This window comes from Callospermophilus lateralis, chromosome 13 (assembly GCF_048772815.1).
Source record: "Callospermophilus lateralis isolate mCalLat2 chromosome 13, mCalLat2.hap1, whole genome shotgun sequence".
In the NCBI taxonomy this organism is placed as follows: domain Eukaryota; kingdom Metazoa; phylum Chordata; class Mammalia; order Rodentia; family Sciuridae; genus Callospermophilus; species Callospermophilus lateralis.
This window is the reverse complement of record NC_135317.1, coordinates 61,255,406-61,277,865: the sequence shown is the minus strand read 5'-3', so window position 1 is coordinate 61,277,865 and position 22,460 is coordinate 61,255,406. Positions and strand designations below refer to the sequence as shown.

Below are 22,460 nucleotides of genomic sequence, written 5' to 3'. Positions count from 1 at the left end.
CAAAGAAGTGGTTTATGCCAACTTCCCCTCTACTTTGAAAAAAAAAAAATATTTCAATGAAAACCCAGTCTAATCAAGGTAGAGGGTGATTTTAATCCTACTAGAAAAATAACTGTTCACACCCTCCTTGAACTTTGGAATTTCTTCCCTGGAACAGCCTTTGGTAAATAGAAATAAGGGAACACTTGATTGGACTGGGACATCTTTAGCTGTGGTCCTTCAAAGAGAAGTCTCTGGACAGGCTCAAGAAAAGGGGGATGTTTCTTATTTTTCCCCTCAAGGAAAAGGGACTATTCATCTGATTTACAGAATAAGGTTGTACAGATTTACCATGTCCTAGCAGTATTGGAACTGCTAGAGTATGATTAAGTCTGCACAACCCCAATAACAGCAGGGGTTTTTAAAATGTGTATATTTGACCAAAGATTAAAAAGTTGGACATTATAAATACAGGCCAGCTACTACTTTGAAGGCTGCTATCTAAAATAGCATCCAAAAATAAATGGTAGTCAGGCATGGTGGTGCACACCTGTAATCTCAGCAGCTCAGGAGGTTAAGGCAGGAGGATCACAAGTTCAAAGCCAGCCTCAGAAACTTAGTGAGTCCCTAAGCAACTTAATAAGACCCAGTCTCAAAATAAAAAATAAAAAGGCCTCAGGACGTGGCTTAGTGGTTGAATACCCTGGGGTTCAATCCCCAGTACCAAAAATAAATAAATGCTATTTAGCCACTGGGAACTAGTCCTCAAATTCAAAAGTGATGTTGGCTGATGCATACCTTTAGGAAAACTGGAGGTTTTTGAGTTGTACATGGACACAATAGCTTATTTATTTATTTTCATATGGTGCTAATAATCGAACCCAGTGCTTCACACGTGCTAGGCAAGCACTCTACCCCCTGAGCCACAACCCCAGGCCCTAGAAAAAAATGTTTTTGAGGACTCTTACAGGGTTAAAAATAAGGACAGAGAAACAACATCATGAATAGTAGCTTCTAGGTACCTTAAGCTGGATATCAGCATCCTGAATTTTAAGGAATTGGAGCTCAAGGAATTGTCTACCCTTTTAGATAGTAAGCTCATGTTACTATATGTCCATCAATTAAAAAGAAAAACCTACACAAAATGAAGTTGCCCTTCCCTTCAAAGTTTGAAGAAGTTTTCAATTTACTGTAACAAGAACAGCCATAAGAAGGGAACCCTTCTCCAAGAATGATGTCCTAAATGGAATACTGCCTATGCTAAGTCCAAAATCATCAGGCTAGTGTATACCAGTCCCCCATTTACCAAGAGGAAGTTCCCCAAAAAAGGTTTTTTGCTGACATGATAAACTTTTAAAAATGTGAAAAAAAGACTGTGTTCATTAATTATATATGTTATTTAAAATCAGAATAAATAATGTGTGGACTTAGAAACACTGCCCCAGTCTACCTATACTTCAGGAAACAATTTTAATCTAAATCTTTCATGAATCTTGACAACAGTCCTTTTGAATATTATCAGGGTCAATTTTGATTCACTGGAAAGTTTTTGTCTTAGTCTCTTCAGGCTGCTATAACAAAATACCTTAGACTGGGTGAGTTATAAACAACAAATTTATTATAATTCTAGAGTCTAAGTTCAAAATCAAGGAGCCAGCAGATTCAGTTCAGATGAGGGACCATTCCTCACAAGATGGTGCCTATTATGTGTCTTATATGGAAAGGGATAAAAAAGCTCCCTGGAACCACTTTTTGAAAGGGCACCAATCCCATTAATCACCTCCCAAAAGGCCCTACCTTTTGATATTACCACTTGGGGATTAGGTTGTAACATATGAATTCTTGGGACATAAACATTCAGGCACTGACAGTTTTCTAGGGAATCCCATCTTTGCTTTCAACTCTTGATTGAGACTTACTACCTTTGTCACCAAAAATTTCATGTTTCTCCAAATTATAGGCAAAGCCACAAATTCATTTTATTTATCAATTGGACAGTTGTTTTCATAATCCTGTATTTACCTAAGCTTCATAGCCTGTCTACTTTATTACTGTTTATAATGACTTTGAAAAGGCTTATTTACTAAGAGGGTATTAATTTTATCTCCCTTCTTAAATCAAACTTGCATTGGTTGATGCTACTTTACAACTTATATGTCATTCCCAACAGCAGTTCACAATTCAAAATAAAATAACCTCTAGGTTATTTATTAGTATATGTATTCCCTAGAGTACCAATATGAGATAGTTTGTGGGGAAGAATCTCACCTTGTACACAAACTGCTACCTAATTTAAGAGGTTGACTGTTTATCTACTTCTTTAACTTTCCTGGCCCTCAAGGCAATAAGGACCTTCTCATTGGTGAGCCAGTTTAAACTCCAGTTCTTCTGTGTCTCTGTCTCTGCAGATCAGATCTCATCCCCAGTTTGGTGATCTGTGCCAGAGGACTACCGCTGCTTCCTGCTGTCCCAGCTGGACACTGGGAAACTATATCGCCATTCTGAACAACAGATCATCCTGCCAAAAAATTGTTGAGCGAGATGTTTCCCATACCTTGAAGCTGCTTCGGACCTGTGCCAAACACTACCAAAATGGCACACTGGGGCCAGATTGCTGGGACATGGCAGCCAGAAGAAAGGATCAGCTCAAGTGCACCAACGTGCCACGCAAATGTACCAAGTACAATGCCGTGTACCAGATACTCCATTACTTGGTGGACAAAGACTTCATAACCCCAAAGACGGCTGACTATGCCATGCCAGCTTTAAAATACAGCATGCTCTTCTCTCCCACAGAGAAAGGGGAGAGCATGATGAACATTTACCTAGACAACTTTGAAAACTGGAACTCTTCCGATGGTGTGACTACCATCACCGGGATTGAGTTTGGGATCAAACACAGTTTGTTTCAAGATTATCTTCTCATGGATACTGTGTATCCTGCCATAGCCATTGTGATTGTCCTTTTAGTCATGTGTGTCTACACTAAGTCCATGTTTATCACTCTGATGACAATGTTTGCAATAATTAGTTCCTTAATTGTCTCCTATTTTCTCTATCGTATAGTATTTAACTTTGAATTTTTTCCTTTTATGAACCTCACTGCACTCATTATTTTGGTTGGAATTGGAGCAGATGATGCTTTTGTCCTGTGTGATGTTTGGAACTACACCAAATTTGACAAGCCCCATGCTGAGACTTCAGAAACAGTAAGCATCACCTTGCAACATGCTGCCCTCTCCATGTTCGTCACCAGTTTTACCACTGCTGCTGCCTTTTATGCTAACTACGTTAGCAACATTACAGCCATCAGATGCTTCGGGGTTTATGCGGGGACAGCTATATTGGTGAATTATGTTTTGATGGTCACGTGGCTGCCAGCTGTCGTCGTACTGCATGAACGATACCTCCTCAATATATTTAGTTGCTTCCGGAAGCCCCAGCAGCAAATATATGGTAACAAAAGTTGCTGGACAGTGGCTTGCCAGAAGTGCCACAAAGTACTTTTTGTCATTTCAGAAGCATCTCGGATATTTTTTGAAAAAGTATTACCATGCATTGTCATCAAGTTTCGCTACCTTTGGCTCTTCTGGTTCCTAGCCTTAACTGTAGGTGGGGCCTACATTGTGTGTATAAATCCAAAGATGAAGCTGCCCTCGTTAGAGTTATCTGAGTTCCAAGTGTTCAGGTCATCTCATCCTTTTGAGCGTTATGATGCTGAGTACAAAAAGCTTTTTATGTTTGAGCGTGTTCACCATGGAGAGGAGCTCCACATGCCCATCACAGTTATCTGGGGCGTATCTCCAGAAGACAATGGCAATCCATTAAATCCCAAGAGTAAAGGGAAGTTGACACTAGACAGCAGTTTTAACATTGCTAGCCCAGCTTCCCAGGCCTGGATTTTGCACTTCTGTCAAAAACTGAGAAACCAGACATTCTTCTACCAGACCGATGAACAGGACTTCACCAGCTGCTTCATTGAGACATTCAAACAGTGGATGGAAAACCAGGACTGTGATGAGCCTGCCCTGTACCCATGCTGCAGCCACTGGAGCTTCCCCTATAAGCAAGAGATTTTTGAACTGTGCATTAAAAGAGCTATCATGGAGCTAGAGAGGAGTACAGGGTACCATTTGGATAGTAAAACCCCAGGGCCAAGGTTTGATATCAATGATACTATCAGGGCAGTAGTGCTAGAGTTCCAAAGTACCTACCTCTTCACACTGGCTTATGAGAAGATGCATCAGTTTTATAAAGAGGTGGACTCGTGGATTTCCAATGAGCTGAGTTCTGCACCTGAGGGCCTCAGCAATGGTTGGTTTGTCAGCAATCTGGAGTTCTATGACCTCCAAGATAGCCTCTCTGATGGCACTCTCATTGCCATGGGACTCTCTGTCGCTGTTGCATTCAGTGTGATGCTGCTGACAACTTGGAACATCATCATAAGTCTTTATGCCATCATTTCAATAGCCGGAACCATATTTGTCACTGTTGGTTCTCTTGTCCTGCTGGGCTGGGAGCTCAACGTTTTAGAGTCTGTCACCATTTCGGTTGCTGTTGGCTTGTCTGTTGACTTTGCTGTCCATTATGGGGTCGCATACCGCTTGGCTCCAGATCCTGACAGAGAAGGCAAGGTGATTTTCTCTCTGAGTCGCATGGGCTCTGCCATTGCCATGGCCGCTCTGACCACCTTCGTGGCCGGGGCCATGATGATGCCCTCCACGGTCCTGGCTTACACCCAGCTAGGCACCTTCATGATGCTCATTATGTGTATCAGCTGGGCTTTTGCCACCTTCTTTTTCCAGTGCATGTGTCGGTGCCTTGGACCACAGGGTACCTGTGGTCAGATTCCTTTACCTAAAAAACTACAGTGCAGTGCCTTTTCCCATGCCTTGTCTACAAGTCCTGGTGACAAGGGACAAAGCAAAACACATACCATGAATGCTTATCATTTAGACCCCAGGGGCCAAAAATCTGAACTGGAGCATGAGTTTTATGAATTAGAACCTCTAGCATCCCACAGCTGTACTGCCTCGGAGAAGGCTACTTTTGAAGAAACACACATCTGCTCTGAATTTTTCAACAGCCAAACAAAGAATTTAGGGATGCCTGTGCATACAGCCTACAACAGTGAACTCAACAAAAGCACCAAAAGCGAAACTTGCTCCTCTTTGTTACAGCCCTCTCTTGAAAGGCACACGATGTGTCACCTCTTCTCTCTGAATCAGAGATGTAGCTGCCCAAATGCCTACAAACACTTGAAATATGGCCCACACTCCTGCCAGCAGATGGCTGACTCCCTGTGTCACCAGTGTGCTCAAACTGCTAGCAGCTTTGTGCAGATCCAAAATGGTGTGGCACCTCTGAAGGCTGCACACCACACTGCCGAGGGCTTCGTGCATCCCATCCCGCATATCCATCACTGTCCTTGTCTGCAGAGCAGAGGGAAGCCCCCTGGAATGCAGAATTCCCTGCCTCAGAATTTTCTCCTCCACCCAGTGCAGCACATTCAGGCCCAAGAAAAAATTGGTAAGACCAGTGCACACAATCTCCAAAGCATAGAAGAGCATCTCCCAAGAATGGCAGATCCGTCATCGTTTGTCTGCAGAGGCACTGGATCTTTACTACAAGTGTGTTGTGATCCTGAGAATAACCAAAGGGGACTCTGTAAACACGGAGACATGGAGAATATTGAAGGCAGCGGAGGAACTGAAACCAAGGTTTCTCAGTTACCAAATCAGACTGACCAAGCAGAGAGGAAAGTGGATCTGAGCTTGTCGCAGACGGATGTCATTGTTAACTCAGAACTTTTAAATCAGAGTGAACCAAAATTTATATTTAACCATTTAATGGGGGAGGCTGGTTATAGGTCCTGCCCAAATAATCCACAAAGTTGTGGCAGAATTGTAAGAGTGAAGTGCAATTCTGTGGACTGTCAGATGCCAAACCTTGAAGCCAATGTGCCTGCTGTATTAACACACTCAGAACTTTCTGGTGAAAGTTTGTTAATAAAAACACTATAATAAATATAGTATTAAATTCAGAACCAGTGCCTCAATCATTCTTTTGAGATTAGAATAAAATCCAGCAGTTTAGAAAGGGAATACAAAAACAGAAACTAGCAAGGTTCACCTTTTTAAAATTACAGAATATTTTTACATTTCATTTGATCAGCAAACAAACACAAAAACCCAGTGAGTATGTTAGATTACTGGATTCATTCATTATTGGATTTTTTGTTTCAAAAGGTATAGTATTTTTACACTTATACCCACCTTGGGAAATAATTGTCTTTCTACCCTTCAACACTAGTGAATCAAAGATTTCTAGTGTGAATTACCTAGATGTTTTTACTCTCTCAGGCAGTCCTATTTATTCTGGTATATTTGGTTGTGGTGATAAAAACTTTTGATTACTCAATATTCACACAAGGATTTACCTTCATGTTAGTAGAGCCACTTCAGTTGGGATCTAGGAATTACACAAAATTAAAATTTACATTTTAGGTAGGCAGTAGCCCATGCCTATAATCTTAGCAACTCAGAAGACAGGCAGGAGGATTGCAAGTTCAAGGCAACTTAATGAGACCCTATCTCAAAATAAAGTTTAAAAATAAATGCGCATGGTGGTAGGGATATATAGCTCAGTGTTTTTTGCACTTTTGGTGAGACCTTATTTAAAAACTAATTTCCAGGCACCTTAAGAATTCATTTCACTTGTTTGCGTCTGTAGACCATACATGATGCCAGTGTCTCATTTATATCCAAACTGGTATCTTTCCCAATTAGCCAAGAGGTACAATTCTGTTTGGGTTTTTTTTTTTTTAAATTTGTTTTAAGGAGTTATACATGACAGTAGAATGCATTTTGATACATCAAATACAATGAAGTATAATTTCTCATTCTTCTAATACATGATGTGGTTAACCCAGGAGTCATGAGCACCTTCTTGTCTCAGACCCACTTATGTTAGTGCCACAGAAGGAAGAGCATGGATGAAAAAACATAATCACCTAAAACAGTGTTGTACTTTGCAGGATAAATTGATGAGAAAGATGGATCCAAGTCAGTTGTGTCTTTGCCTCTTGAAGCATTCAGAGTGAGAGATCCTATATGAAGCTTTGCTTCCATCTTGGCCCCCAAAGGACCATGTTCAGAAGGCTCTTCTTCCACATTAAGCTCCATCTCAAGATGGGTTAGACTGCACTATGCAGCTAACACCTGGAAATGCTAAGCCTTCAGACAGCATCTTAAATGACACTGTGCATCTTGCCTTAGATCTGTCAACTTTCTAAGTGTTTTTCAAAGTTATATTAATTATTTAGAAAATAACTATTTCTTAGAATAGTTTTCCAAATTAAATCTGCATATTATTCCCAGGCCTGAAAAAAATGCTATAATGAGCTGGAAGGGACCTTATGGGTCAGCAACTCGGGCCCAACTCCACCAAACTGCATTTCTATTAAGTAATTTTCCAGCTGGTGCTTGCCTCCTTCAGTGATAAGTAACTCACTACGTGTCTAGCGTGGTTGATCCAAAATCTGTTGTTTTTCTACCAATTGATCCCCATTCTGTTCTCTGAAGTGAAAGCAAACATCTCTGATCTTTCTGCCACATGCTGTCTCTTTGGATACTTGAAAACAGTAATCACATCCTCCCACCAGCATCCCCAGTACACTCAATTGTTCTTCCAGTTGCTGGGCTTTAGGCAATTAGAACACGGATGGAACAATTATGGTCTTCTTTGGATAAATTTGTCAAATTCCTTATGCAAGTGTAGTACCCAAAACAGACTCTGATAGCACACAATGAGGAAGACCAGCCCTCAGGAAACTGGATAGTACTTCTGCTAATTCACTTAGAGATGGAAATAACTTTTGGGCTCAAATTTTACAGCTAGTTCACTTGGAGCTTACAGGGGACTAAATGCACTTGGTCACTCTCTTATACTCCTGCTAAGCTGCTGCTTTAAACCAGTTTTTACACTGAAGTTCAGGAGCTTATGTCTGTTCCCATTGAGTTCAATTCTGTTAAATAAGGAAAAGTGGGCAGAAGGGAACAACTGAAAATAGGACTCCCAATACCCAACTCTAATTTTGTTTTCTTTACAAAATGTGTAATCAAGTTGGCTAGTAGAAATGGAGTGATCCAAAAGCACATTTTTTTGTTGTTGTTGTTGTTCAACAGAGAGACAGACTGAATTCAAGGGCAAATAGGAGATACAGTTTTCTTTAGATAGTCTAACCTAGAAGACTTTCATGTGAGTGAAGTGTCATTAGATTTAGAAAATAGAAAGTGGAGTGAAAGAAGGCAGAGGGACATCCTCTGTGCTCTCCTGGGGCCTCCATTGGGCCTTGCTGCTATTTTGTACCCCGTCTGCACTGGATGCAGGGCCTCCAGGGGCCTTTCATCCTCCCTAGATCTGCTTAATTACCCTGAACCTTGAATGCGGCAGTGAGCCCTTTTTACATTTATTTCATCTGTGGACTTTGGATTTGAACTACATTTTTTATACAGGAATATTTTTATTTTTATTTTTTAAGAATTCTTTTGCTGGGTCTAGAAAGCTTCTTAATTTTTTTCTTCTTTTTAAATTCCTCATTACTGGACAACAAAGGATCACTATTTCTAGTTCTGATTTATAAAGAAGTCTCATCCATTATTCTTTTCTACATGATTTGTAAAGCAGAGAAGAGAATAAATTACACATTGTGAAATATTTGTTAGGTGGGAAGGTACCTGATGATGGAAAGGGCTTATTTCTAACAAAAGATACATACTGCTTATTTCTAACAAAAGATACATACTGCTTATTTCTAACAAAAGATACATCTTTGAGGTTTGAGTCCATGTTACCAAATTTGTTCCCAACCTCTTTCCTGCAAAGTCCCTTTTAAAATCCTATTTTTGGTTGAGAAGTGAACCAGACCAAAGCAAGAAGTTTCTCACAGGGATAAGCTGTGTTGTGTGAAATAATTATACAGCTTCATCTGTGTGTATTCATTTCTTGTGTATAATTGCTGTAAGGTGCACACAACTTCCTAAAACAACGTCCTTTAAAGGTTTGCAAAGCAGTTATTAAATCTCATTACAATAATCTATGCCCCAGCCTCAATCACTCTTAATTGTAAATCTTGGGCAAGGGGTGATGTGGAGAGTAGTTTTACCAACGTGGTCTACAGGAAATTAGGAAGTGTTCAGGATTCCCATTGTCTCACATGGAAACCCTCTTTCCATCAGCAGTTAGAAGAGTTTCTGAATGAAATATGAGGAAAGAGTGACTTTGAAAACAGCTGTATCTTTTCACTTTAACGAGGAGAGTCATTTTAGAAGGAAAAGATTTGTATTTAAAAAAAGAAACAGACTCATTTGAGGTTTTTCATAAGCTTCAGACACAGCAAAAAGTAGAAACTTGAGGAAATCATGAGATTTTTATTTTTAATGCAAAAGGAGATGTCATGTCTAAATATTTATATAGTGTGTCTTTCCAATATGTTTGCTGGTAAATTAATTTTATCTCCAATTGTTTTTTTTAATATTTATTTTTTTAGTTGGACCCGATACCTTAATTTATTTATTTTTATGTGGTGCTGAGGATTGAACCCAGGGCCCCGCACGTGCGAGGCAAGTGCTCTACCACTGAGCCATAACCCCAACTGTTTTTACACTGTTTTTTGTTAACAAATTTCATTAATGTTTAGTTTTATACACTAATTGTTTCCTCATTAAATATATAGAAAATTGTTTTAATTTAACTGCCATAATAGTTTTTGTTTGAATTTTGGTTTGGGTGTGGGGGTTGTCTGTTTTTTGTTTTGTTTTGTTTTGTTTTGCTACTGGGGATTGAACCCAGAGGCACTTCCTCAGCCCTTTCTTTAATCTTTTTTTTTTTTTTTTTTTTTAAATTTTGAAATAGGTCTCACTAAGTTGCTAGGCTAGCCTCAAACGTGTGATCCTTGTGCCTCAACCTCCCAAGTCGCCAGGATTACAGGTGTATGCCACTGTGCCCAGCTATAATTTTCTTTTCTTTTCTTTTTTTTTTTTATTTAGAGAGAGAGAGAGAGAGAGAGAGAATTTTTAATATTTATTTTAGTTTTCGGCGGACACAACATCTTTGTTTGTATATGGCGCTGAGGGCCGCACGCATGCCAGGCGAGCACGCTACCGCTTGAGCCACATCCCCAGCCCCAGCTATAATTTTCTATTTTGAAATTTCAAAAGGCATTTCTTTTTCCATTAGCTTTATAAACCAAAGGGTATACACACCTGAGATCAACTCACTGAGCAACAAGGATCAGCAGGGTTTTCCCATCTGCTCCCCTAAGCCATCATTTGAACATGAAGTTGGCTGTACCAGTGCTGGCTGGGGTGCATTAGAGCATGAGGGACATCTCTTTGCAGAAGTGTGCTTTCCTGAGCTTTGTGGGGAGGGGGCTGTGAGTGCTGTTACAGGTCTTAGGAGGGGCATGGAATAAAGCAATGACATGTTGCATCCCAAAATCATCATCTAAGAGAGGGCTCTCCCTAGCCTGGATGTTCTTCAAGTGTTCTATTGTAGCTAACCTTAAGAGCCATGTGCTTTTTCTGAAGTAAGAAGCTTAGTCAGTAGCCTGACTTGCAGATTATATGTCTCTTTGGGGGGAATTTAAGCCAACATTCAAAATACCAGTCAATACCTCCTCTTCTTACCTCGGACCCCTAATGTGATACATTTCTTGATTTTGTGACTAACATAGTGAAACAGATCAACTGGGAGAGCTAAACATAGACACTTGTCCTCTCATCTCTTTTTTCTATAATGTAATCTACGCCTTCCTAAAAACTGAAGGGCAGATTATTTTTAGCAAAAAGTATTTTTCTGTGAAACTCAATAAGGTCTTATAAGAGCTTGTTTTAATTTGAGACAAAGTGACAATAAAATTTCCTCAACTTCTATCCGCTAATTGGACATTTTTGTTTGTTTTTGTTTTTTGTTTTGGAATGCTGGGGATCAAATTCAGGCCCTTGTGCTGATTGGGCATTTTCTATCAATGAATTGAGCTTTAGTTTTCTACCATTTAAAGGGGATAGGATTTGCCAAGTAAACCAATAATCTAAACAAGATTACGAAAAGCCTACTTAGCCTAAGAAAACAAATCTCTAGAATTAAAAAAACAAACAAACTATAATGTCACTCTTTTTGCAATGCAATCATTAAATGTCCTTGACAAAGGTCCGATAGGATTATCTCCAGGCAAAACCTTACCATATGTTTTATGTATTAGGTAAGAATGATAAAATAGCATCTATTTGTAAATAGTCTTACATGTGGTATTTCCTGGATGCTTCACTCTCATACTCACTCCATTATTCTACCTTGGAAACTATCTAGGGTAACTTTCTATTTCTTTATATTTTGTCACAAATCAAGTGCTAAATTCACTGTATCCCTAAGGGATTGGGTGAGTAAAGCTACAAGCTTTACCCTCCTCCAAAATCTCTTTTTACAAAAAGATCTAAGGACAGGTTTTAGAGAGCAAGCAAATCTCAGACCATGTACTCACTGAGACTGAAGTTCACCTATTTGTTCTTTGCTAGAGCTCTGTCTCTTCTCTGTATTTATTTTATTAGTTGTATATGTTATTAGTTGTATATATCACAGGGGAATGGATACATATTGAATAGTCTTGAACTGTTAAATAATTCTATCTCAGATCCCAACCTAAATTTTGTTGCCCTACCCTGAGAAGGACCCTGAGCTCTGGTTGGTAGATAGGAATTTCCTTCAATGAGTGTCTTTGCTGCCAGTCATGACAAATTACACAACACTTTGGTAAATATCTGCATGTCAACATTGGAGAGGAAGCAAAGGTTAGAAAAGCCAACTTCAAGACGAAATCCAATCCTTCCCGTAAATCCACGTGATTCAGAAAACACATTTAGGCACAGATTCTTCCCTGAACACAAAAACTGACTTCTCTCATCAAGATGGTAGGAGAATTCATCTTCAGCCCCCTCTGAGGTGGAGAGAAGGCTTTTATATTCTTTGAATACTAGTGTCATAGTCAGGCCTTGGGAGAATCAGGCCAGAGTCTGTTGTTATTATTTTTTTAAGAAGTTTATTTCAGTCACCCTAAATGAACTATAGGTAACCCCACTTCCTCCAACTCCACAGCCCCATTAGGGTAGGAGGAGAGGAGCTATCTATGCCTTTATATTAGGGTTCACCGTCAGCACTTATTGCCATGTTATAGTCATCTTATTCATCTGCCTCCTTCACTAGGCCAGCTATAGAGAGCAGGCACACTCTTCAGCACTTTGCTGTGTTGAAATGACAAAACTTGATTGAGAGTCCACTGCTTTCAAGACCCAAGGGCAGGGCCACTGATGACCAAGAGCCTCTGCTTTCAACAAGACTATTATCCTGAAAAAGCAAAATCCGTGCCCTCTGAGAAGGGATTTATAAAGCAAGCAACTGCAGACGGTTAAAAAAAATAATAAAGAGGGAGTGGGGAAGATGTGGCCTGCAGGTTGGCGCATACTTGCAGTCTCACCTACTGAGAAGGCTTAGGCAGGAAGATGGCTTGAGCCCAGGAATTTGAGGCCAGGCTGGGCCATGTACAAGGCCTGTCTCTAAATACTGAATAAGTAAGGAAAATGTGAAAGCTAGGATTTAAATAGTGTTCAGCATTTTATAATTACACCTGTATGCAGCAGCTACAGGATCTTAAAGGCACGGGGGGTTTGGAGACCTGGGTGGGGACCACTTCCTAAGTACTTTACTTCCTCGTCTATAAACTTAAGTTGATGACATCTATTCCACAGGATTGTGGGGACAGAAAGAGATGAGGTATGTTAACACTGCCACTGTGGATACTGTGGTCCCAGTAGTTGTTAAGCTCATTCCATCATTCTATTTTACCCATTTCATGAGAGCACATCCTATCAAAATTTGAGCAGGCCATCCTCTGTTAGCTGCTTCACCATCACACATATACTATCTAAATACAAATGTCTACGTTGCAAATATTGTATGTATCACTATATAAATGTGTGTATATATGTATTTTTGGTGTACATACTGACTGCGAGTTCTTCATATTAAACACTTTATCCTTCAATATTAAACACTTTATTCCACTCCAGTCTGTCTCACTGTATTTTGTCTTTCCCTTAGCACAGCTGGGGATCAAACCGGGGGCCCTGCACATACTACCCAGGCTTTCTACCACTGAATGACACCCCCAGCCCAACTCTGTGTTGGTGACTGAATAAGACAAGGCCCTGCCTTCCAAGAGTCCAGAGTAGTAAAGAGATTATCAAAAAAAAAAAAAAAAAGCAAATTACTGCATGGAAGAAAAAAACAACATGACCAGCCACATCACAAAGGATTAATACCTCTATCATAAAAATCTAGAAAAGGAAACCAATAGAAAAATGGACAAAAAATATAAACACTCTACTACTAGATGATTCATCATTTTAGCTTATCAGATGGGCTAGTGTTTTGAAATGATTGTCAGTATCCAGCTTTGAGAGAATGGCAGAGGCACTGTTGGGATGAGAGAAAATCAATAAAATATTTTGAAAAGGCGGTTTCAGACAACATCGTCAATGTGCATAGTCTGTGAGGAGGAATCCCATTACTTGGCATCTTTCCTCCAGAAATGACAGTATGATTGTGCTAAACATATATGTGGGGATGAATTTCATGAGTTTGAAATAAAAGATGTACACTGATAGAGTCCTGGTGAAATAAAACTATGGAGTATTTCATAGCCCTTAAAAAAGAAGCATGTATAAGCTAACCTGTAAGATAGCTATTATATATTGTTAAGTGAAAAATGAGGTGTAAATAAAATATTTAGAGCAATATACACAAAACTTTAAGCAAGACTACCTCTGGGGAGTAGGGTGGGATATGGTATTAATTGCTAATGCAGAAGAAATTTCACGTTATTTTATCTTTTTCAATGTGCTTGAAAAGCAAGTGACTTTAACTTTCCTTTTTGTGTTTTCAATATTTTTAAATAAAAAATATGTTGATCTGGGCATGGTGGTATACATCTGAGTTCCCAGTTACTCAGGAGGCCAAGGCAGGAGGATCATTTGAGCTCAGAAGTTCAAGACCAACCTGGACAACACAGCAAGACCCTATCTCAAAAACAAAAAATACACACACACACACACACACACACACACACACACATTATAAGTTGCTGTTGTTACATGCCCAAACACCATAGATCAGTATAAGTTTTATAATTGAAGAACAAAAAAAATGTCATAGGAAAATAGAACAAGAGAAGGGGAGGAAGAATCCTGAGTATTTACTGTCTACTCACATAGGCCCTCTGTATCTGTGACCCACTAATGCCTCGACAAACCTGAAGTCAGTAATAGTGGCCCTATTTTATAAATGTGCAAACTGAAGATTAAAAATCGGTAACTTTCCTAAGGCCATACAGTGATGTAGTGGCAGAGCTAGAGTTAACCCAGGTTTGTCCAGCAGGTTCCCAGTCCAGGTATCGTAGGTGGCGCCCAGAGCAGAGAGCTGCAGCCCAGGCAGAGGCAACTGCAAGATAAGAGCAGAGAACGAGACTATTGCTAACAGCTAAAGTTGTTAAAACTTCTCATATGTAAGACAAGAAGACTATAAAAATAGAGTGAGAGTTTTCAAGCACCAAAATTCTAATCTTTTTTTTTCTCCCTACAGATTCCCTCATATGCTCTAAAACTAAGGGCTTGAACAGGGCTCCAGCACTATTGTCACACAGTTATTAAGGGAAAGGGGAATTATGTGTGTGGTAGACCGTGATCACTCACAGGCATGCCCGCATGGTTCCTCTGTGTCGTGAATCTACTTACTTAACCAACCTAGTATCCCAACACTGATTCCCAGCCTTCCCTGCCACAAGGCTGCAGACAAATAACTTACTTTCTATCAATCAGATGGACCCATGTCAGACTTTGGTTGGAAAGTGACGAAATGAATAGGGATCAGGGCATTTGTTTGCAAATGCAGGTGATCTGGGAGGTCACTTTGACACCCTTACCAGGGCCATTCTTCAGTGTGGTGCTGGGATTCATTCCTGGAAGCTTGGGTGCCTCTAACCCTTGCAACATGCCAGTAACTTTCCTAATATTTCTAAAATTCTCTCCCACTGAAAACCAGCTAGAGTGGATGTTTTCTAAAGTTTTAAATGCTGACAGAAAGCTATTGTGTCTTCTAGTAATTTATAAACATTCTAAATAATCTAGCAATGATGTCTAGATCTTAAAGCCTTTGAAACACCCACTTCCCCAGCAAAATGCCAACTGTGGAAACAGCTCAGCTGAAATGCATAATTGATGGATGGAGGTGGGGGCCTAATTCCTCCTGTGACTTCCCTATGAGACCTGCCCGTCTGAAAAGAAAGAATGTGAGCCAAGGGGAGGGAAGATGGAAGGATGAGAAGACATGTTTAAAGCTTTGATTTCTTCAGAGAATATGATCTGTTAATGGAAGAGCCGCGGAATAACAAACGGAGACAGAAGTTTGGCTGCAGTTCACACAGCCTTTGGTACTTGCCCTAGTCTCTTTGTCCACATTAATAAGGGAGGTGGATTTGGAGGCCTAACATATAAAGAAGGTTCTAGTCATGCAAGTTGCTGTGCCGTAGGGGAGTCATTCCTTAAGGAAAAACTCTGGGATAGATTCCCATCAGCACAGAACAATTCAGAAGAGCGAGGCTTGTCTGCTGAGAGGTTAGTGTTGGGCTGGCCTGGGGAAATCGGGATTAACCCACTGAGGTCATGCAAGGCCAAGCTCATGGGTTCATGATTTCCCAAATCTGTGTCTTTAGAGTTAAAGGCAGAATTTTTATTTCCTTCTGTAGTGAGCAAAGCTTAATTAAAGCAAAATCAGGACTAAGAGACCAATTAAAAGTTGTGGGGCAGGGAGTTTTACTGTCCATCAGGGAACTTCCACCCATTAATCTAGACTCTGGGGGATGAGGTTGCATGTAGAGAAATGGGGTAAATCTTTCAATCTAACAAGATGTGCCCTGACTCTGTGCTGTATTTAGAAGCAAAGGTTCTGAGACTGCCTGTTAGCAGTGGGCTGGCCAGGGAGGCATGCACTGGGCTGGCTGGGGAGGTCTGTTGTTTGTGGGCAGACCCTACATTGCACAGGTCTTGGACCTGCACACCAATGCCTGGCTAGATCTGCCCAATGTCAGCCAACAGGGTCAGCTTCTTGTCTGGCTTAGCTGCAGGTTCTCATCAAGTGCAGAGGTGCAGGGTCCATGGCAGAAGAGAAGCTTCCAGTCTTCTATGGAAAGCCAAGGAGCTTTCCATCAGTTCCTGAGGGAGGAGCCACAGGGCAACAATGGCTATCCCCAGGCAGACCTGGCTCTTCTTGCTTCCTCCCTGCATGCTGGTGCTTCTGGAGGCTGCCTCTCCCCTTAGTGCTCATCAGCTGACTGCCCTGTAACATCCACCCCCACCCCCTGGGAAAAAGCCCTGCTAGGAAGCGGTTGCCTGGAGTCTGGCAGGAAATGCGCACTGGTGTGAGGGACAGAATGGGCAGCTTTTCCTCATCTGCCAGGAGGGAACAGAATAAGAGGGGTAAACAGGAGGCTGTCCCAGCCCTGGGAATTCCTGGATGAGGTATTTCTTTTTAACTGGAAGGAAGGGATATCCTGACATTGATCAGAATGAGAGGTTTTTGCTAGGAATCCATCCAGCCCCACAATAGGGCTGGGACACAGGCTTTGTCTTGTGAGCCCGTGGCCAGGACACTCTCAGGACCGGAGTGAGGTCCTCCACTAGGACAGGTTTCAAGGACCAAGCAGAGGAAAGTAGAGGTCCTGGGAACACTGGCTCAGAAGCAAATCCAGACCCACTTCTCACCAGCAAGGGCTGAGGCTGGCCTGTTATCTCTCTCAGTCTCATCCAAGGATGGACTCACACGGCTCACCTCTTGGGACATTGGTGATAAGATATGCACAGTCCTCAGCCCTCACATCATATTTGGGCCCCAGGTGGACATATTATAGGGAACTACACAGGATGGAGCTGCCTGGTCCTTCTGAGGTCATAGCTTGCCTGTGAGGGTAGGACAAGGAATGGAAGGCCACCTATTCCAAAGAGCTCAGTCTTCTGACACTGGCCCCTCTTCTATAGAACCCCTGGAGGTCTGGTTCTAATAATGGCCACTTGATGTCCCACCATCACTACAGGTGATCAGGTCAGGATAGCACCTGGGTAGAGCTGGGGACACCAGTTGGGTGTCTGGCCTACATCACTAGCCACTGTTAGACACTGTGGGACTCCCCCAAATCCATATGCCTCTGGGAACCATCTGAGGACCCAGTGCCTGTCACAGGGCCCTGAATGAGGAGGCAGGCATCTCTCCATTAGTCTAGGCAACAGGGCAGAGTTGGACACTAACACCTCAAATGGACGTCCAGGTCTGATGGCCACTGGCCTTCTGTGCCTACTGAACATATCAAATCTGATATGTTCGAATGAAGATGTAATTTTTAGTTTTAACTTGTTTCAATCTAAGTGGCCACTGCTTTGGATGGCCCAGCATAGGCTGCAGGGGGTTCTCAAACTTTTGTGAATAAAGGGGCACCCAAGGAGTTTATGACTCAGAGATCTGGTTGCAGGAGGGGCAGGGAGAGGCTCTGGCATCACACCGTCATGAGCAGTTGAGACTCTGATTTAGGGGCCCTCTGGCCATCCTCTCCCTCCTTCTCCTTTCTTCTTCCCAAGTTCAGCCTTCTCTTCTTCCTGTCTCATTTTTTCCCTCTGACACTCCCACCCCCATTCTTCTCTCTGTATAGAAATTTTATTGAATGGATGGACAGCGCTGGAGGACTTTCACACAAAGCTGAGGTGGGAAGGAGAGACCAGGGCATGTCATCCTGGGAGGCACAGTCAGACGGACTGCAAACATGAACTTAGTGCTCAATTCTTTGAGCCTCAGTATCTGAAAACAAGTATAGTGACTTTATTTTTTAAAAAATGGTAAAGATGAAACAAACAAGCTTCTCTCTGCACCCCTCAATCCCTCACTGTCCAGGGAACCAGTTCCTAGACCCTAAAAACAAGCCACACTGTTGCATTTCTGTACCTAGGAACCCAGATCCTCTGCCCACCATCCTCTTTTTCCTCCTTGTAAATTCTACCTCAATTTGTTCTTCTTCATCCTAGAATTCCAATCTTTTGGGCTTTTCCTAAGAAAGTGCTTGGCTGGTAAACTGAGGTTTGGGCTGGGAAGAGTCCTGTGTCAGACTTTGTCCAGGAGATTGGGGTGGGGCTCATGGGAGCCTGAAATACCCAAAGACTCAACACCTCAGGACATACAGCATCTCAGGTACATAACGTAAGTCACGTCAAGAAAATGGACCCTCAGAACCCACCAACAGCTAACTGGTGCTCCAGGACATCCAAAGTGGCCACCATCTCAAAAGCTGTTTGTGGGGTCAGTCCTGGCCCGGTGGGAACAGAAACTCATGAAGTCCATGAAGTCCCCAGATCCACGTTCCCAAAGTGAGAGAATCACTTTAATCTCAGCATCCTCCCGGCCCCGGGGGACACTGTAGCAGGCTGCTGGTTCCCGTCTGCCAAGCTCGTCCCCATAAATTATAGGCTTCTTAGTTTTCTCAGACTGATCTGATTACCCCGGTATGTCTCAGGTTCAAATAATGTTGTCCACCTTTCTTGGAAACTGGATATTGGGCTATTCTGTGTCCAAAGTACAATTATTCCCTGATGTTGGGAAGGAGCCAGGGATAGGGGGTGGGGTGTCTGCGGGCCTCATCTCTCTCTTATAAGCTCCATTGTTGCCAGGGATCAGTGCTGAGGGGTGGTGGGCCAAAGGAACCATGGATTCTGCAAGGAGAGGCAGCCTGCAGACTCCTACTATCAGGACAAAAGTAGAGGCAAGTGTGAGGCCTCTGTGCGCCCCATCAGCTCTGAGTCTTCTGTGGAGAAAGATGGGGCCACTCTCTAGGCTGGATACCCATGGACCCAGCCTGGACTCCAGACCAAGTGCTGTCCTACTGCCTGGCCTCGGCCACCAAAGCCCAATTATAACTTGAATGATGTTCATAGAACCCAGCTCTATTTTGAGTACAGTAGGAAGATTATTGGTGTGAAGAATTGGGCTTATTAGAGGCTCCCTAATGACTGGAACCAAGAAAACATCTCTCTCTTAATCTCTGTCCCTCTCTCTGGGGTGACAAGATTTCTTAATTCTGTGTCAACTTCTCTATCTCCATCTCTCTCTGGGTTGGCTTCCCCTGCTCAGTTTGAACATGGCCTATCAGGGCTGCTCCAAATTGGCTCCCTCAACCAGTGCTCATGTCACCCAGCTCCAGCAGTGAACTGCTCCAGCATCTCAGAGCCCAGGTTGCAAATTTTAAGATTGGCATCTTGACTGGCCCAGCCTGGTTTCTGAGTGAGTCCTCTTGAGTCAGATCTCACCAGGATGAAGTTCAGTCATGGTAGCCAGCCTCAAAGGAGCCGGAACTCACAGAACAGGGTTCTGGCTTCTCACGGGGCAGGATCCCAGAGGTGTGGCCGGAGGAGGGCTGGGAAGGCACCTTCAAAAGACATCTGTCACAGCAAGCTACTGACAACCCTTTCGCTCTAAAACCACCAATTACCTGTCGGCACACCAGCCAAGCCTGGACAGGGCTGGGGGAAAGATCAACAGAGCGAGGCGCTGGTTTCAGCCCCTCCTTACAGGCAGCAGGAAGCTGTCTTGCCCTGGCCTGTTGCTCCTTACTCCCCCCAGGCCCCAATTAAAGAGTGGATTCCACCAAGGGTAACAGGAGCCCCAGCCTGCACACAGAGCGGGGCCTGACTCTGGTGCCAGCAGGCATTTCCCCAACCCGCCAGCCTCAAGCGCTTCCTCCTGGAGCACCATTTCATCGGGGTTGATGGACCTGGCCCATCTAATGTGCCCCTAATCCCCTTAAACCACCTTTGTTCCATCTCCTCTTGCTAATCCAATCCCAACAACTGAGCTTCCCCAAGCCAATTCCCTGGCCTGTCACCTTGACCTAGTGGGGGTTGGTCTCAGGGCTTTCGAATAGCTGGGGCTGGCCTGCTGGCCAACTGCCCCCAACCCGCAGTACGGCTCCCATTCCAGCTTCCCACAGAGGCAGCTGCTCCTGCCCATCCTCCACTGCTGGTGCACATCCCAGAGGCCCCTGAAGCTCACAAAGGCAGGAAGGCAGGACGGGGGTCCCCAGGGGCATGGTGGTGTGCAGACCCAGAGTCATAGTGGCAGCTGGGCTGGAGAGATCATGCTGGTTCCCCACATGTAACCCTGAGCCTAAGGTGTCCCGTCCTCTCATTTTGCAGGGATTAGGTCCCAGCCCAGCAGCCTGAAAGAGCTGCATCCTCCAAGTGGGGGCTTCCCTCTCTGACAAGTTAGAATTGGGGCTTGATATGAAAAGCAGCTGGAGCTCCAGGCATTCACACTTGCTCAGATTTCACACTGTTGTGATTTAGGATTAGCAGGAAGGAGAGGCAGATCAGATGTTGCTGTCATTAGAGGCTTTTCTCTCCTGGGACCAGCCCTCAGCCCTGCCCTTTCCTCCTCCCCCCGCAGAGCCTTCCTGCTCCTCTCCTCTCTCCTATCTGGGATGGGCCCATCCTTCCTTAGGAAGCTCCAGGCAGCCTCTGCTGGTTTGTGATTCAGCCTGCAGGATGTACCTTTCTGAATTTTGATAGTCCAGAGCTCCTGGTCGCTCCACCAGGTGAGCTCTGGGCTGTCCCATGGAGAGACTGTGTTGTGCTGGTGACAAGCAACAGGCACTGGGGTTGATTGGGGGTGGGAGCACTGAATAGAGGAGGTATTGGGGCATTTTGAAATGCATTCTATCCACTAATCACCTCGTTCAGTCATGCATATACACATGCAACCATGGGAACAGTGCCTTGTGCAAACCACAGGGGACACAGCGATAAGTGAGGCCCTATCTTTGCCCTCACAGTCTGGTGAGAAGGTAATGGAGTGATCACAAAGAGGATGAGAGGATGAAGATGATGTTGTATGCAGGACAGTTCCAGGTGTAGCCCAGTGTCTTCCTGTTCAAAGTGAGGCCCACAGACCAGCAGCAGCAGGAGAAGGGTCAATCCAGATGCTTCTTTAAAATGCAGAATCTTGGGCCCCACTTCTTCCCACAAAAATCAACCCCAAGTGCTTCCTCCTGGAATTCCCATGATTCATAGACACCATCATGTTGGGCAAGCATGGGCCTTGTGGGCTGATTCTCCGTCTTGGCTAGGGAGCTTGGAGACACATTCCTATCTCCCCCATAGAACCCAATTTCATTGGTCAGGATGTGCTCTGGGCATCATGGAATCTAAAAGTTCTGGAATGATTCTAATATTCAGCTAAGGAGAGAACTTAGAGGGAAAAAAAAAAACCCTCTGGAGGAGATGACACCCAAGCTCACCAGCTCACTCTTGCACATTCTCTACTCCTCACATATGTCAAATAAGTGTAACCAGAAACACCCAGAGAATGGAAGCAAGTGGCAGGTGGTATCCACACATGTGATAAACCCCCCGAAGAAAGGCAGTGCCCCTATGGGTTGAGGGTGATCAGGAGAGAGGTCAGGTCAGGTGGGACTGGCCTTGAAGGAAGGATCAAGGACCAGAGGGAGATGGAGCAGCATGAGCAAAGTGCTAGCTTTGGAAGCTGGGAAGCTGGGGGCTGGGATAACCGCTCCTTCCATGCTCCGTGGGAGTGGAGTGAAAGTCTCTGGGGTCAATGCCTTGAGACCTGGCCTGGAGTCAGTGGAGCAGTGGAATTATGGGCAGGGCAAAGTCTGGGGTAGAGGCTATGGGCTCATTTCTCTGTCCCCAGGCAGGGTGGGTTAGAAGTTTCCTTTCTACAGCCAAGATGTTTCTCTGATTGGAAGAAATATCCCTGGATCAGACTTATCTTTCTGGGGCTGACAATGGGTGTCTGTGTTTGTTTCCTTGTCAGGACTGGGTGGAGGTTATTGGAAGTGAATCACTCAGAGCACATCTTCCTTTGACTGCTCCAGTCAGTTCGCTCCTGCTCTTAGGTATGAGTGGGCACACGTGCTCAGAACACAACCAAATCCACCTGTGGCCCTGGGGAATGAGTGAGCCCCAGCATGGGACAGTTCAAAAAACCCAAGAGGCCAACGGGGTCTGATTGCCTCTTTTCCTGTCATTCCCTTGCACATTTTAATGCATCCTTGGGGATGGAAGGAAGGCTATTTTTAAGCTTCCCATGCTAGTGGACCTTCTTTCCTGGAAGGAAATGTCTCAACCTATTGTGGAAAGTGAAAGTTAAGAGCAGCATCCTCCAGGCCTTTCAGCTCAGGCATCCCTCAGGATTTTCCCTCCTTAATCTTCTGGTGCCTGTGGATTCTAGTACAGACGTCAGAACCAACAACCTGGCTCCCATCCAGCAACTCCACTTACAAGTTAACCTCTCTGGGCCTCAGTTTCCTCATCTGTAAG

The 22,460-nt window shown here is 43.4% G+C and overlaps 1 protein-coding gene across 7 annotated transcripts in view; it reads left to right on the top strand.

Moving 5' to 3' along the window:
• Disp1 (dispatched RND transporter family member 1) overlaps positions 1-6,025 on the top strand; it is a 203,362-nt gene extending 197,337 nt beyond the window's left edge. For all 7 annotated transcript variants that reach the window (XM_076831380.1, XM_076831381.1, XM_076831379.1 and 4 more), the window contains one exon: positions 2,388-6,025. In XM_076831380.1, the coding sequence (XP_076687495.1) occupies positions 2,388-6,002 (3,615 nt within the window). In that variant the 3' untranslated portion in view covers positions 6,003-6,025. The remainder of the gene's footprint in view (positions 1-2,387) is intronic.
• The last annotated feature ends 16,435 nt before the right edge of the window (positions 6,026-22,460 follow it).